The following is a 13,651-nucleotide window of genomic DNA, read 5'->3' as shown; positions in this document are numbered from 1 at the left end:
CAAAGCCAGATCCATAATAACATGGAGGAACGTAAGTGGCCTGCACAAATCCCTGACCTCAAATCTATTGACTATCTTTAAGATGAATTGGAACACTGGCAGCGAGTCAGGTCTTCTGATCCAAGAACAGTACCTGACTTCACAAATACTCTGTCTGAATAAGCACAAATTCACAAAAAATACACTGTAAAATCTTGTAAAAAGCCTTCCCAAAAGAGTGACGGCTATTATAGCCACAAAATGTGGTCCATCTCTATATAAGGCACTTAAATCTTGTCTAGATGTCTAGATTTCAAATGTATAGCCTACACCTCATTTGCTCCTTTAATATTTATATTCTATATTTTATTTCTATCACCTGGAATAAAACATCCAACCATTTTCTTAATATATTTAAATGTTAAACTCCCTTTTCTTAATTTTGTAATCAATTCCAGTAATAATCACAATAATAATATTTAGGTAACATCCACATCTGGTCCTACATATTTAATAATTCTCATCTAATTCACATATCTAAGATGCTTTTATTTACTACTGTTCTGTTTCTTTTGATGATTCGTTCAAGGTTTTTTGTTTTCATCTAAACTTTTTTCTTCCCTCACTACACCTGGAAACACTTAACTTTCTTGCTCAAGTTTCAAGCGCCATTTCGTTTCACATAATAAAATACTCAATTTCCCGAAAGCCTTTGCTCACCGCTCCGATGATATCAGCCAATCAAATGCAGACTTTGAACGTGGGTTAGGAAGTGCCGCGTTGTGATAACTTCCCGCCTGCGAACCGGAGCCCCTTCCAACCTTGCTAATAATCCGATTCAGGTAAGTACCACTTATTTATGCAATTAATTAATCTAAATTTCTTTTAAAATGTAATGATTCGCACTTTGTAAATATCGTCTCCAATGTATAAAGCGAGCTATTCATTGCACCTAGGTTAGCAAAACTAACCGTGTTTCTAGGTCAAAAAACGACAATTAGCCAACATTCAACGGCTGCGTGAGGCCTGTAAAAGATATTGTTTGCACAACGGTTTTGTTTAATAATGTTGTTTTCCCAGCTACTTGGGGAACTGGCACACTGAGGAGGTGCTAAAATAATTTTAAGTAAAGGGGATACAAATATCCTATTAATGTATTAGGCGATGTTGCATCAAACAAGATACTAAAGATGTACCTTGGGTTTCTCTTTCTTTTTAATCTGATAGTGATATGGGGTGACGTAGGCCCATTGCAGTAATTATTTAATACAAAAACAGCAGAGAGGCTTCGAAACAAAGGAGACAATTTAAATGTGTGTTTTCGGTGCATTTTTTTTTTACCAGTTAATGCCGCTTTTTGCATCTTGCAGTGATTTTTTTTTTTTATTGGAAATTTGCGAATGTAACTTAAGTGAAAATCGTAGGCAAGATGTTTGGCGAATAGCGACGGTGATTATTGTGCGTACCACGAAAAGCCTGAAAGACCAATGAGCTGCTGTCCTGAAGAATGATACTTACTGTACCGAATTCTTCAAATTTAAACTGCCGATTGAGGTCAGCCATTATCCAACTGTAGCCTTCTAAGAGGCGGGAATTTCTACAGCTCTGATCCATGTCATTAATCATTGTCTGATCACGGTTATTAGTTTTTATCGAGTTAGGTTGGGGTAGGGAAATGAAATGTTGTTTTGGATAAACGGTCACGCATGGCGTTAACAAAAGGAATTGATTTGACGAGGACAGGGCAGCATTTTGCCTAGAAGAGTGATTTTAACCCTCTTCATTAAGAAGGTAAAACTGCTTTCCCAGTGATGCTTTTGAAATATCAGCTTACTACGTGCACAAATTTGCGCGTGATTTGTTTTCCCGTACTGTTTCAAATGTGTGTGACGTATTTCAAAATCTTGTTTTGATTTACGGCCATCACAGCCAACCTATCCAATGAAATTTTTTGAAACGCAATACATCCTGAATGTTAAGTTGGCTCAGCTTTATTATGCATGCCGAATTTCATTAGGACCGGCTGAGGTGTTTTGGAGTAATGCAAGATGAAACATTGCATCGCTGCGTGGTCATTTGTGTTTTTTAATCTCACAATGATTTCCTAATTAATATCCCTGTACAGTACATAGTAGCATTCTTGAACATGAATGAGGGTGCAAATGGGACAGAATGGTGAAGAAAGCTGCTTAAACGTGTCATGTACTATATAAATAACAAATTGAACCATATTTAAAACTCAGAATATCAGATATAAATGAAAGATTTTGCTCTTTTTGCTTGATGAGTTTAAACATAATTGGATATGTCAAAAAATATTAAATTTAAGCTTATTGTGTACATACATAGCATATAGTGCAATTAAATTCTTACTTGCATGTCTTCTCAGAACAGTGACAGTAATACAATACGATCAAGATATACACATGCAGCATATACAGTAGGGATGTCACAATACCAGAATCTTTGTGTTTGATTCCAATACCAATGAAATTTTCGTTATTCAGTACATTTTTGACACCATGGCAAAAACATATCCCATTCACCATTTATTTCTTAAAAGTATCTACATTTTTATTAGAATTTTAACATATCCAAGCAGTTAACCAACTATCAACATCATCATCATCATCTCATCCTTCCATCTTTTTTCCTGGTGAGGGTTGTGGTAGCAGCAGGCCAAATAGTTTTATTTCGAACATTAGACGAGAACGGGCCATTCAGCCCAACAAAGCTCGCCAGTCCTATCCACTTGTTTTCTCCAAGAAAACATCAAGTCGAGTTTTGAAAGTCCCTAACGTCTTACTGTCTACCACACTACTTGATAGCTTATTCCAAGTGTCTATCGTTCTTTGTGTAAAGAAAAACTTCCTAATGTTTGTGCGAAATTTACCCTAGTTGTTATCCAACTATTATTTTAGTGTAAGTAAATCCGTATTGGCATTTATAAATACCAAATACAATTATGGGCTTAAATTTTTTAGCATAGGTTTTGTGAAAAATGATATTTTCATGGGCTACCTTATTTATCTTACCAAGAGCACATTATAAATTATTCTCTGACATTTTCTCTCCAGTAATTAAAAAATAAATAAGAATTAAATCAATATTAAAAATACAATTCAGACATTATATTTATACTGTTGAATGAATGCATTTCCACAGGATATTTTTATTTAAACAAACTCTTTAAAACTGTTTTTGTAACAACATTCCTTTAAAATCTGCTTTGTCAGAGAATGTCTGTGCGACATTTTCTATTGTAGGATTTATATTTGCATCATTAGCTGGTTAAAACATTTACTAATGTGTAATATTTAATGGATGAGTCAAATTAATTCAAAATTCAAATGTCACAAACTCCTGTTGCTTTAATCGTCTAAATCTCTCCTTTTTAACTTTTGTCCAAATGTTAAGGCTTCCTGCATGAAATTAGTTTTGTCAGTTTTACATTACTCCATTATATCAGAACTCTTGTGAAACAGCCTTTGTTGTGCTCTTTTCACAGTAACTTCTATGAGTGGATAGACATATAGATACTTTATTAATTCCAAGGGGAGTGACCAGAGTTTAATACTTAGCCTGTGCACAAATCTAGAATATATTACCCATGATAAATTTATTTTAACCAAATGAAATTTCGGCAATAAAATAACACTGTTCTGCCCATCCTACTTACTGTGTGTCTCAGCATTTATGTTAACACAGCACATGTCATATTAATAGGGAGAGGTTCTTTGTGCATCAAAGCATTTTAACACGTAATAAATTTTATTTTGGTGTTAACAAATGGAGCAGCTCATGTCATTGTTGGTGTAGACAAACCAGATTGCCACTTTGTTTGAAGCTGCCTTGATTTTTACTTGCTACAACTATTGTCAGCTCTGTCAGGGTTCAGTTTTCTCTGACATTTCACAGTTCTGTATTCATAATTGTGGATGCGAGTGTTGTTTCCCATGCAACCTTGAACTGTGTGTGCTGGTTAGAAAATGAATATCTGTTTGGATGGACATATGTGCTCATTGCAATTGGAGAATGAATATGAAACCTCTGTTCTTTTCTCTGGACTGTGTATTATTATAGATTATAAAAGCAGTTACTCTCCCCATCTACTCTTACACATTTGTGACACTAGAAGTTGAACAGTTACAACTCACATCTGATCAGTAACTTCATTGCACTCTCAAAGCAAGCACAAATCTAAATCTTTCTGAATTAACTCCATAATTAGTCAGTGGAAATTAGGGAGAAAAATTGTGGGTGATTTGTGTTTTTCTTTAATAATATGCACAATAACTGTAATTGTGCACTGAAATTCTCCTGAATTGAAGACTATTTTGAGACTTGACTGCTTTTTTGCTTTCAACATGTGCTGATGCGTTGCTGTATCATCACCACTGTGAGCCATTTTTATATGTAGTTCTTCTCATGTGATATTGTGCTTTTTGAAGTAAATGTGTCTACTTTTAGTCGCCAAGCTGTGCTATCACTTGGTACTATTGATACTGTAAAAAAGGTAGCACTGTTACGTTTTCTGAATTTTGGTATTGACCTGGTGCTGTTGTGGCAGAAACACGCTGCTCAAAGAAGGCACACAGAGTTTCAGGAAGGCTGAATGAAGTTTTATTGCGTGATGCGTACACAAATCCAAATCAAGTGAAATGAGCAATTAGCAAATTCAGCAAGCTTACATTTATTACAATTCTTATCATGTATTCTGGCTCTTCCCATCATTACCTAACGTCCATCACCTAACTGCCATCATTACTTCATACCCTGTGCAGGTGTCCAAAACCTGTTTATCAATCGATTCCCACCAGTAAGTCGGAATCAAGCAGACCCACACATTAGATATTGGGCTAGAGATTGGGGCAGTTGTGCCCCCAAAGCAATAATGCTGTTTCTTATAAGCTGCATTTTCCTTGACTTGTCATCACCTATCCAGGCAAGCAGACAGGGAGGCAGAAGCCCAGCCACTGCAAATGGAGCTAACGGCCTATCTGGTTTTCTCTCCTGGCCAAAGCCTTAATGGCTACATTTCTTAAAACAATGGCCCGTTTAGCACTCTAAAAGTACACAATGTCCTTAACTGAAGTTTTTAAAATTGGCAGCTGCAAAGAGAAAAATAATAAAACAGACAAGCGAGAGCTATTTGTGGTTTAACCCTTACTATGCCAAGGTGCATCAGAATATATAATACTTGTTCTCATACATGCTTTATGATTCTCTTTAAATGTATGCAATTATCAACTTTACTTCTACAGTACCATGGTATTAGATCCTGTGACACTGGTCTTATGTACAGTGCATATATACAGTCTATGTCTAAAATAAACTCTATAATGAAAAACTTTTGTAATTATGAAGTTTGCTTACAGCTCAAAGGATCCAGTCACTTTTGTGGATAATGCAGGTTTATCTTATCCCCAACACAGAACCTCCCAATGCAGTCCCTTATAATGCAGTATACTGTTTGTTTTTTCAGTCAGTAGCCTACTGTGTCAATGTATGTTACACTAAGGTAGCATAATTGCTTTAGTTTGCCTGGCAATTTCTTGCAGGCCATGACCAAAGCTTTGAGTTCCAGTTCATTTTAGATGGGAAATGTTTAGCCTGTTTTTTGAATGTCAATTATCTGTGCAGGCCTTTACTTTTAACATCTGATGCTATTTATGTAGTCCCTTGAGGTTTATGAAAAAAGTGAAATTTTATACATTTCCTCTAAGCTGAAAATAGCGAGAAATTTCGTCTTTGATGTAAAGCTGTCTATGTAGTTTCTAAATCCATAAATGACAAAGTATTTTATGTTTGTTCCCTTTTTAGAATGCCAAAATCAAAGGAAGTTGTTTCGAGTTCATCGTCTGACAGTGATTCAGACAGTGAAGTTGAGAAAAAGGTATGTAGCTTGAGCATTTTTTTCATTTTGTTTTTCCTCTATTATGCACATGAGTACAATTTATAAGCCATTAATTCACATATAAAATAGTGAAATATATTGAATTCTTTTGACTTAAACTTAATCATTCCAAATTTTTTCTTGTCAATTTGCATAACATTTATTTGTTATGAACTGTCATTCAATTGATCCATCTATTATAAGACAGTAAGTCATTCATACGGTCAATTTGTAGTGCAGTCTTGGTTATATAGGAAAATATTTTTATATAATTTTTTGAATATACTACCAACATATTATAATTTAAGTGATCAAAAACTAGAAAAGAAGTGATTATCTAAGAATTTGTTTGAAAAGTAAGTTGTTCTACATGTACGTTCGAACATACCAATAAATTTGTTGGTCAGTTCTACAGTGGTGCTTAAAGAATGTAAAGGAAGAAACAGAACTATAATACAGTGTCAAAAATATAGATTTTTTTGTACATTTAAATATAAAAAACAAAAATATCTAAATACGAAAGTGTAGCTCTCAAATTATGACATTTGCAATCAAGAAACACAACAGATTAACTATACAGTTTAACACAAGAAGAGGGCATAGAGACAGTAAAAAAAAGTTTCTATCATAGAATAAATTAACTTGTTCTGATGTGTTACAAGTTTGTGTTAGTGTTTTAAAGATGCTTCTGTATTATAAAGGGAGCCTGCAATGTAGTAAGTAATGCTACCAGAGCATTTTGCTTGAGTCAGACTTAATCAGCAGCATTCTGGAATTGTTCTGACCTGTTAATACTTAGAGAAAAAAAAAAACAATCATAAGGAGAATTCCAGTTTTCAAAGAAAGTGGAGAAAAAGCATGTCAATGGATTTCAAGTTGACAGTTCTGGTTAAAAATGTGGCGATGTGTGTTAATAAAATCATGTTATTATCGATGCAGAGTTGCTGGATTTAAAAATCAGGCCACTGTCAAGAAAGATTCCAATGTAGAATAAATTAGCAAAAATTAAATTTTAACAGGAGGACTCAAATATCTTTAGTTGTCCTGTTGATTTCTTGATCAAATTTTCAGTAAAATACGAGGGGTATTCAGTAAAGTATGAAAGAAAGTAGCAAGCATGTTGAAACAAGTCTGGGCGTGTTGTGACAGGTCTCAAAGTGTACTTGTGCACAGTTGTGGCTTAGTGCGAGTCTTAACATTCCAAGAGACAGGATGTCAGGAGAGTCCTTGTGAGAATTAAAATGGAGTCCATGCAGTGGAAGCTCACTGCAGGCAAAGTCATGGCAATTGCCTTCTGGGATATTGAATGACTTTTGCATGTGGAGTTTATGCCACATAAGACCACCGTAACGGTGGAGAGTTATGCCAACACAATGATTGCTTTATGGGAGTCAATCAAGGAGAAAAGACGAGGAAAACTCACAGCAGGCATGCTGCTCCTTCACAACAATGCACAGGTTAATATGTAATGTCAGTCACAAGTGCCATCCGAGAATGTGGGTTCCAGCAGCTGAACCATCCACCCTACAGTTCTGACTTTGCTCCCTCAGATTATTTTTTGTGCTGAGTTTTAAAGAAATCTCTCAATGGGTTGTGGTTTTCAAGTGATGAAGACATCAGCTGTGATGTCCTGGTTTGAAGGTCAAACAGAAGAATTTTAAAGGGGTTAAAGTCATTGCCAGAAAAGTAGATGAAGTGCATGGCTATAAGCGGACTATATTGAAAAATAAAACAGAAATTTTTTGAAAAATCTTTTCTTTCCTACTGAGGTAGATAAATTATTGAACGCCCCTTGTACTTCCATCGATGTGCAAACTTGCTCAAAATAGTTTGTCATCTCTGACTGGGTGTTTGATTGGGTAATTGGATGATGGAGGAGGTTATGTCAGCAGCACTGGATGCTAGGCAAGAACCAACCTTGAGTGGAGGGTTAATCCACCGCAGAGTGTAATTGCCCACACTTTCTAGGTCCATTTAGAGTCACCAGTTAACATAACAGTTGTGTATTTAGGATGCAAGAGGAAAACTGTAGTATCTGAAAAATACCTGAATTTCCATCCATTATCCAACCCACTATATCCCAACTACAAATTCAGTTTAGTCTATATTTTATTCTTCTTTCAACAATGTATAATGCATAAAATACATTTCTTGAAATTTTTAAGTGAACCGAGGTTATATGGATGTTCATGGTCTTTGTCAACTATTTGTAGACTGTAAAAATGTCAAAGACTGTTATTAATTACTATTTACCAGGCATCTTTCCTCAAGAGGACATGCAGAAACTGGGATACAATATATTTAACTATTTGCCAAGACAATACAAGTAAACAGTTTTAAGTAGAGTGTGAGAACTTTGTGCTTAAGTTAACATAAGTAATAATTTTATAGATAAAGCAACTTTGACGGGTGCATTGCAGCTTGAGAAAATATGAATACTGTATTTGAAATTCCTATTACATTCAAATTTTCAACAGGCTTCAATATACAGTATATGATCTGTGCATTAATTGTTTGTCCTATTCTGAATGTTTTATATAAGGATAGCCCCATGCAATAGTTAGATGGAACTTCTATATTCACTGTGTACACAGTTAAGAAAATATAAGCTTTCATCCCTTTTAATGCTTTTTGTTTTTGTGTAATTTCACTGATATGGTTTTAGTAACTACAGAATATTTTCACTTTTAGAATTACCTTCAGTCTTAAGTGCTGCTGGAGAAAGTAATATTATAATGACTTGTACTTCATGCTTCTGATTTGAGAGAGTAAAAGCCAAGGAGTTATTTCTTCCAATTTAGACATGATGATTTTTGTTGGTGTGGATTCAGCACTGTAGAAACTGTCAGACTACTGTTTTTGATCAGTTAATGTAGAGGATCAAAAGAGGTTTCGAAATTTGAAACAATTATAATTTGAAGCAATGGATCCTTGGATTTTGCCTTCTTACCTTGAGCTTGACTATTACCTTGACATCTAAAAGTAAAAATGTGCTACAAAAGCAATACCAGACTGATCATAGCCCTATTGAAAAGACACAGGAAAAATCAGGTATGCTTTTAGAAATACACCTGAATGACAGAAAGCCAAGGTTCCAAGGTATTATATGTAGACTTGGTTGCTCAAGAGGAAGGCCAGTAGACTAGAATAATTTGTAATGATTAGAAGAAATTCATATAATAGCTTTGGAATAATATGTGAAAATGAGTACTCCTTTGTAAATATGTATCTGTAATTATATATTGTGTTACATCAAGTTTAGGCAATCCTTGTCATAGGATCCTTCAGTCCAATAAATGTTTCATAAATTTTATTATTTGATCTAAGTCATCTTAATTAAGTTTATTACTAGGCCTTTGTCTTCAGAGAGATGACCAGCTAGTTTATCATCTCTTTTAAATTCAGAACAAAGCAAAAGCACTGAATTTGTTGCCCTGATGACAACTATATTAAATACTGTTTAAAATGCTTTTAATTGCATGTCACTTTACAATAAAAAAATCTGTTTAAACTTATTAATCAGGTTATTATTGTGTTCTTTTGGCTAATTTTGATTACAAATATGTTATATAATTCATTGTGTATTCTCTCTTTGAAATATATACATAGTTAGGAATTAAACAGCAAGTTTACAGATATTGCATAAGGTTACATTTGACCCCCATAAAGTCACTGCTGTATGACTGATTTCCATGCTTATGTTGTTCATTACAAATCATTGTTAGTTTTTCATTTGTATAAATAATGCTGTTTGTTTGTGTTATATTAGAAGGCTTTTCCATAAACATTGAACAATGCTGTATTTAGTTCAGTAGGAAGTTTTGTTGACTGATTGTAATGAATAACACTGAGTTTCATTTTTGCGTGTCTACTCAATAACAGAATTGCAGTGATACATTACAACTTACAATGCAGATAATTCTTTATGCATTGTACCCAGACATTTCACTGTTGTAAATAATGAATCGATTCATTTTTTGTTATAGGCAAAGAGGAAGAAGCCAACACCTGAGAAGCCAGCAAAGAAACAGAAAAGTGGTGAAAGTTCTAAAGCTGGAGCCTCTAAGAGCAGTAGTGACAAAAATGACAACATGTTTCAGGTATTTTAGACAATACATGTAATTGCTTTTGTCTATTGCTTTTAATTTGTATGGTTTATATAATTATTATAGGGCAGTGACTGAATGTGTTTTTATGGTATAGTTTACTTTTAAACAGAGTAGTATTTAACAATACCATATAGGGATTTTCTGTTTTGTTACAGGCTTACTTTGTGTTCTGTTATTCAGAATATAAAAGTAAAAATATTATAAAATTAGAAAATTGTAAGTAACCATACATTGGGCCCATATTTATAAAACAAGGCAGGGCCACATGGGCAACAGAGTGAGTGACCTGGTGATAAAAATGCTATTGAAAAACAGGTTAATGGTCAAAACTGTGAGAACAGAAAAATTGAAGTGCCAAACCCAAAATACTACACATGAACCCTTGTCAAAGAAAGAAATTAATAGACCAATAAACCAGAGTACTATTGCAAAAAGCACACTATATTCTTGGTATTACTTTCTTCTGAAAATGATTAATCAGCTTATGTCATTATTTCATAGGGCAGAAAAAAAATTACAAGTACTAATAAAGGGGACATTCAAGTCTAAGTATGGATTAAAATAAATTCTTTCTTGAACAGATTGGAAAAATGAGATTTGTCAGTGTCAGAGACTTTAAAGGCAGAGTCTTGATTGACATTAGAGAGTACTGGATGGACCAAGAAGGCGAGATGAAGCCTGGCAAAAAGGGTATGTTGGTAACTTTTCATGATTTTTAAACAGAAGTGAGTACCATATTTGTACGACCTAAATTAAACAATAACTCTTTTTGCAATGTAGTAATTGTATGTTGACCTTTTTATACAGACTAGTTTCACCTTGTCAGTAAAAGATTTTACAATGGATAGCTTATATGCTTAATGATTCATATTGTCTAGTCAGTGAGTCAGTCATTTTCCAACTATCCATGTCAAATTTTGGCATCATTTGGTTTAAGTTAAGAATCAACTCTGGAGGCTAGTCCATTGCAGGGCATAGTTATGCACACTTGCTAGTAGTAGTAGTATGTAGTAGATGTAGTAGTAATAGAATTGTCACATTTACAGTCACATGGGCCTGTTTAGAGTCATCAATTGGTCTAATATTGGAATCTTTGCAATCTAGAGAGCACTGAAATACTAAATAAATTTTATCTTTCTTGGAGTTCAAATTTATTGTTTGTGCAAGCCCTGGTTTCTAGAATACATATGAAAATGACGAATGACTTATAAAATATTTTTTTAAAAACTGTTACAGTAACTCAAGCATCCCTACTTTATTAGATAGATTATTGAGCTCTAACAAAAGTTTCTTCTTTGATATCCTTATGTCCTACATCTTAATAGTTTTTCCCCCTGTTATTTAAAACAAATGTGGCACAGTAGCTCCATTCCTGGCCTTTGTCTGTGTGGAGATTGTATGTCTTATTGGGTGTTTCTCTAGGTATTCTAGCATTTTACCCACTTCTCAAAGATGTGCATGTTCTGTTAACGCCCTGTATGAGTATGGATGTGTGCACATGTTACCTCCTGTGATCGTCTAACCTTTAGTATAACCTTTAGTAGTTCCTGCCTTGACTCCAGTGCTGCTGGGATAGACTTCGGTCCCCAAATATGCTAAATTGGATTAAATAGGTTAAAGAATGTTATGGTGGGCATTCCTTATTCTTTTAATTTGAAGAGTGCTGCACTCTGTTTTTTGTGGATTACTATAAATGTTGTCACACTCCATATACATAAACTTATATTAACATTACTTTTAAATGTGCTCTGTGATAAAATGTTAGCTCGCCTGGTGTTCAGAGCTGTTTGGGATAGGTCATGAACCCTGTAATCCAGAAATAGATTAAGTGAGTTCAGTGGTGAATGAAATAATGAATGATGATCCACTTGCTTATTTTTTCTGAAATTACTGCCAAAAAATAAAGATTTGCGTGTTGCATTATAAAGATTAATGAGCACTTACATAGAATTCTTTGAAAATGTGATTTAGTAATACATTATTTACACTTTTTTTATTGTTTTTTTTTTTTTTTCATTTCAGGAATTTCTTTAAATCCAGAACAGTGGAACCAGCTAAAAGAGCAAATCTCTGAAATAGATGAGGCGGTGAAGAGAATATAAAATTGTTTTAGAAAGTGTGCTTGCTTTTTTAGATCCCATTAACCACAAATTTTTACACTGGCGTATGTTTTTTTTAAACAAAAGAAGTCTAAGATGGACTTTTGTTTCAAGTACATTGTGTATATTTGCATTTGAAGTTCAGTTCAATTTTTTATGCATGTGTGGTTGAATATGTAAAATTCCAATTCGAGAATGGTTCTTTGTAATTTTTTGACAGCTTGTGGTGGGGGGTGTAGGCATTCTGGTTCTACATGTTCATTAAAAGCTGTGTTAAACTAAGCTATTTGGTTTCATTTGTTATTATTTTCCTGTGTACACAGTAAAATTCAAATTACTAAATTATTGTATGTCTTCTTAAAACAGTTGACAAAAAATACAAAAACAAAAAAAAACTGAAAAATAAATATAAATAGAATTAAATAAATAAATGAAAGGTATACATACACACCACACTTTTATTGAAAAAACTGCCCTGAGATGTTGCTCATTGAGGCAGGGTTTCAATGAAAAAATGTCATATCTGAAACTAGCAAATAAAAAAAGGTTAAAATATGCAAAAGAAAACAGACTTTGGATGGTGGATTTCTGGGTGATGATCAACATTTGCCCTTTTAACCTTTCCTTTTCACTGTTGCAGATGACACTGGTATTTGGCAAATACTATTTAAAGAAGCAGCTAACTGAGGACATGTAAGACACCTATAGACTGATGTGCTTATCTTCTTGTGAAGTTATGGATCTGGGCCTTTTGCCTCTTTTTATGGCCTAGCTAGATCCAGTTTGCCCTCTTTTCTCAAGACAGTAGTGGACACTGTTGTATGAAATCTTTTTGAAATCAGTTTGTTGGCACTCTGTCACATTGAGTAATGACCCTCCATTCCCTAAACAAAAATAGACTGACATGTTTCTTGAGAAAGCTGTTTAATTTTGGCCATTTTTCAACCAAAGACTGAACTTTGCCAATGCCAGTACCTTGCAACCCAAAGAAAGGCAATATACTTGCTTTATTGAACATAATAATGGGTTTCCACTGTGTTAATTTAATTGCAAAGGTTTCTCAAATAACCAGTTAGTCTTTAAACATGAATTAACGATGAGCTTAGAGTAGCCTAACATTAAAATACTAGAGTAATGGCTGCGAAAAATTGGGCTTTGATGTGATATGTAAATAATAAATGATAGATCAATCATTTTAAGCAGTAATGGCCATTTGCCACTTTAGCAATGTTTTAGGTCAATTTAATGGCATTGTGATAAACAAATATCAGTTTCTTTTAAAAACATGAAAATTTCTGTGTAATCCTAAACTCTTCAATGCTTGTGTTTGTGTGTGTGTGCGTGTGTGTGTGTGTGAGAGAGTGTATTATAAAAAGTTCATTTTCCTATAATTTTTCAGTTCTACAGTAGTCATTTGTGATAGAAAGGGGTGGTATAATGCTATGTTAGTTAACAACAGTTTGACAAATGCATGTATTGGGTAAAGCCAAGTAACATGTTAAGTTTTTATACTAAGGATGGAGGGGGCAGCACGGTGGCGCAGTGGTAGCGCTGCTGCCTCGCAGTTA

At 34.1% G+C, this 13,651-nt stretch overlaps 1 protein-coding gene across 1 annotated transcript; it reads left to right on the top strand.

Moving 5' to 3' along the window:
• The first annotated feature begins 716 nt into the window (after positions 1-716).
• sub1b (SUB1 regulator of transcription b) lies at positions 717-12,222 on the top strand. Its single transcript, XM_039758488.1, has 5 exons — positions 717-821; positions 5,803-5,875; positions 9,862-9,975; positions 10,566-10,674; positions 12,007-12,222. The coding sequence occupies exons 2-5, from the start codon at positions 5,804-5,806 to the stop codon at positions 12,084-12,086; spliced, it is 375 nt and encodes a 124-aa protein (XP_039614422.1). The 5' UTR covers positions 717-821; position 5,803; the 3' UTR covers positions 12,087-12,222.
• The last annotated feature ends 1,429 nt before the right edge of the window (positions 12,223-13,651 follow it).

This window comes from Polypterus senegalus, chromosome 7 (genome assembly GCF_016835505.1).
Source record: "Polypterus senegalus isolate Bchr_013 chromosome 7, ASM1683550v1, whole genome shotgun sequence".
Taxonomy (NCBI): Eukaryota; Metazoa; Chordata; class Cladistia; order Polypteriformes; family Polypteridae; genus Polypterus; species Polypterus senegalus.
Note: the sequence above shows the minus strand (reverse complement) of the source record. Positions and strands in the feature narration are given on the sequence as shown.

Bases quoted from the DNA above. Each gene is read 5' to 3' on its own strand.
- sub1b (XM_039758488.1), top strand. From the start codon at position 5,804: ATGCCAAAATCAAAGGAAGTTGTTTCGAGTTCATCGTCTGACAGTGAT. The intron at 9,976-10,565 runs GTATTTTAGACA...TTTCTTGAACAG, and splicing joins AAAATGACAACATGTTTCAG to ATTGGAAAAATGAGATTTGT. The intron at 10,675-12,006 runs GTATGTTGGTAA...TTTTCATTTCAG, and splicing joins GATGAAGCCTGGCAAAAAGG to GAATTTCTTTAAATCCAGAA.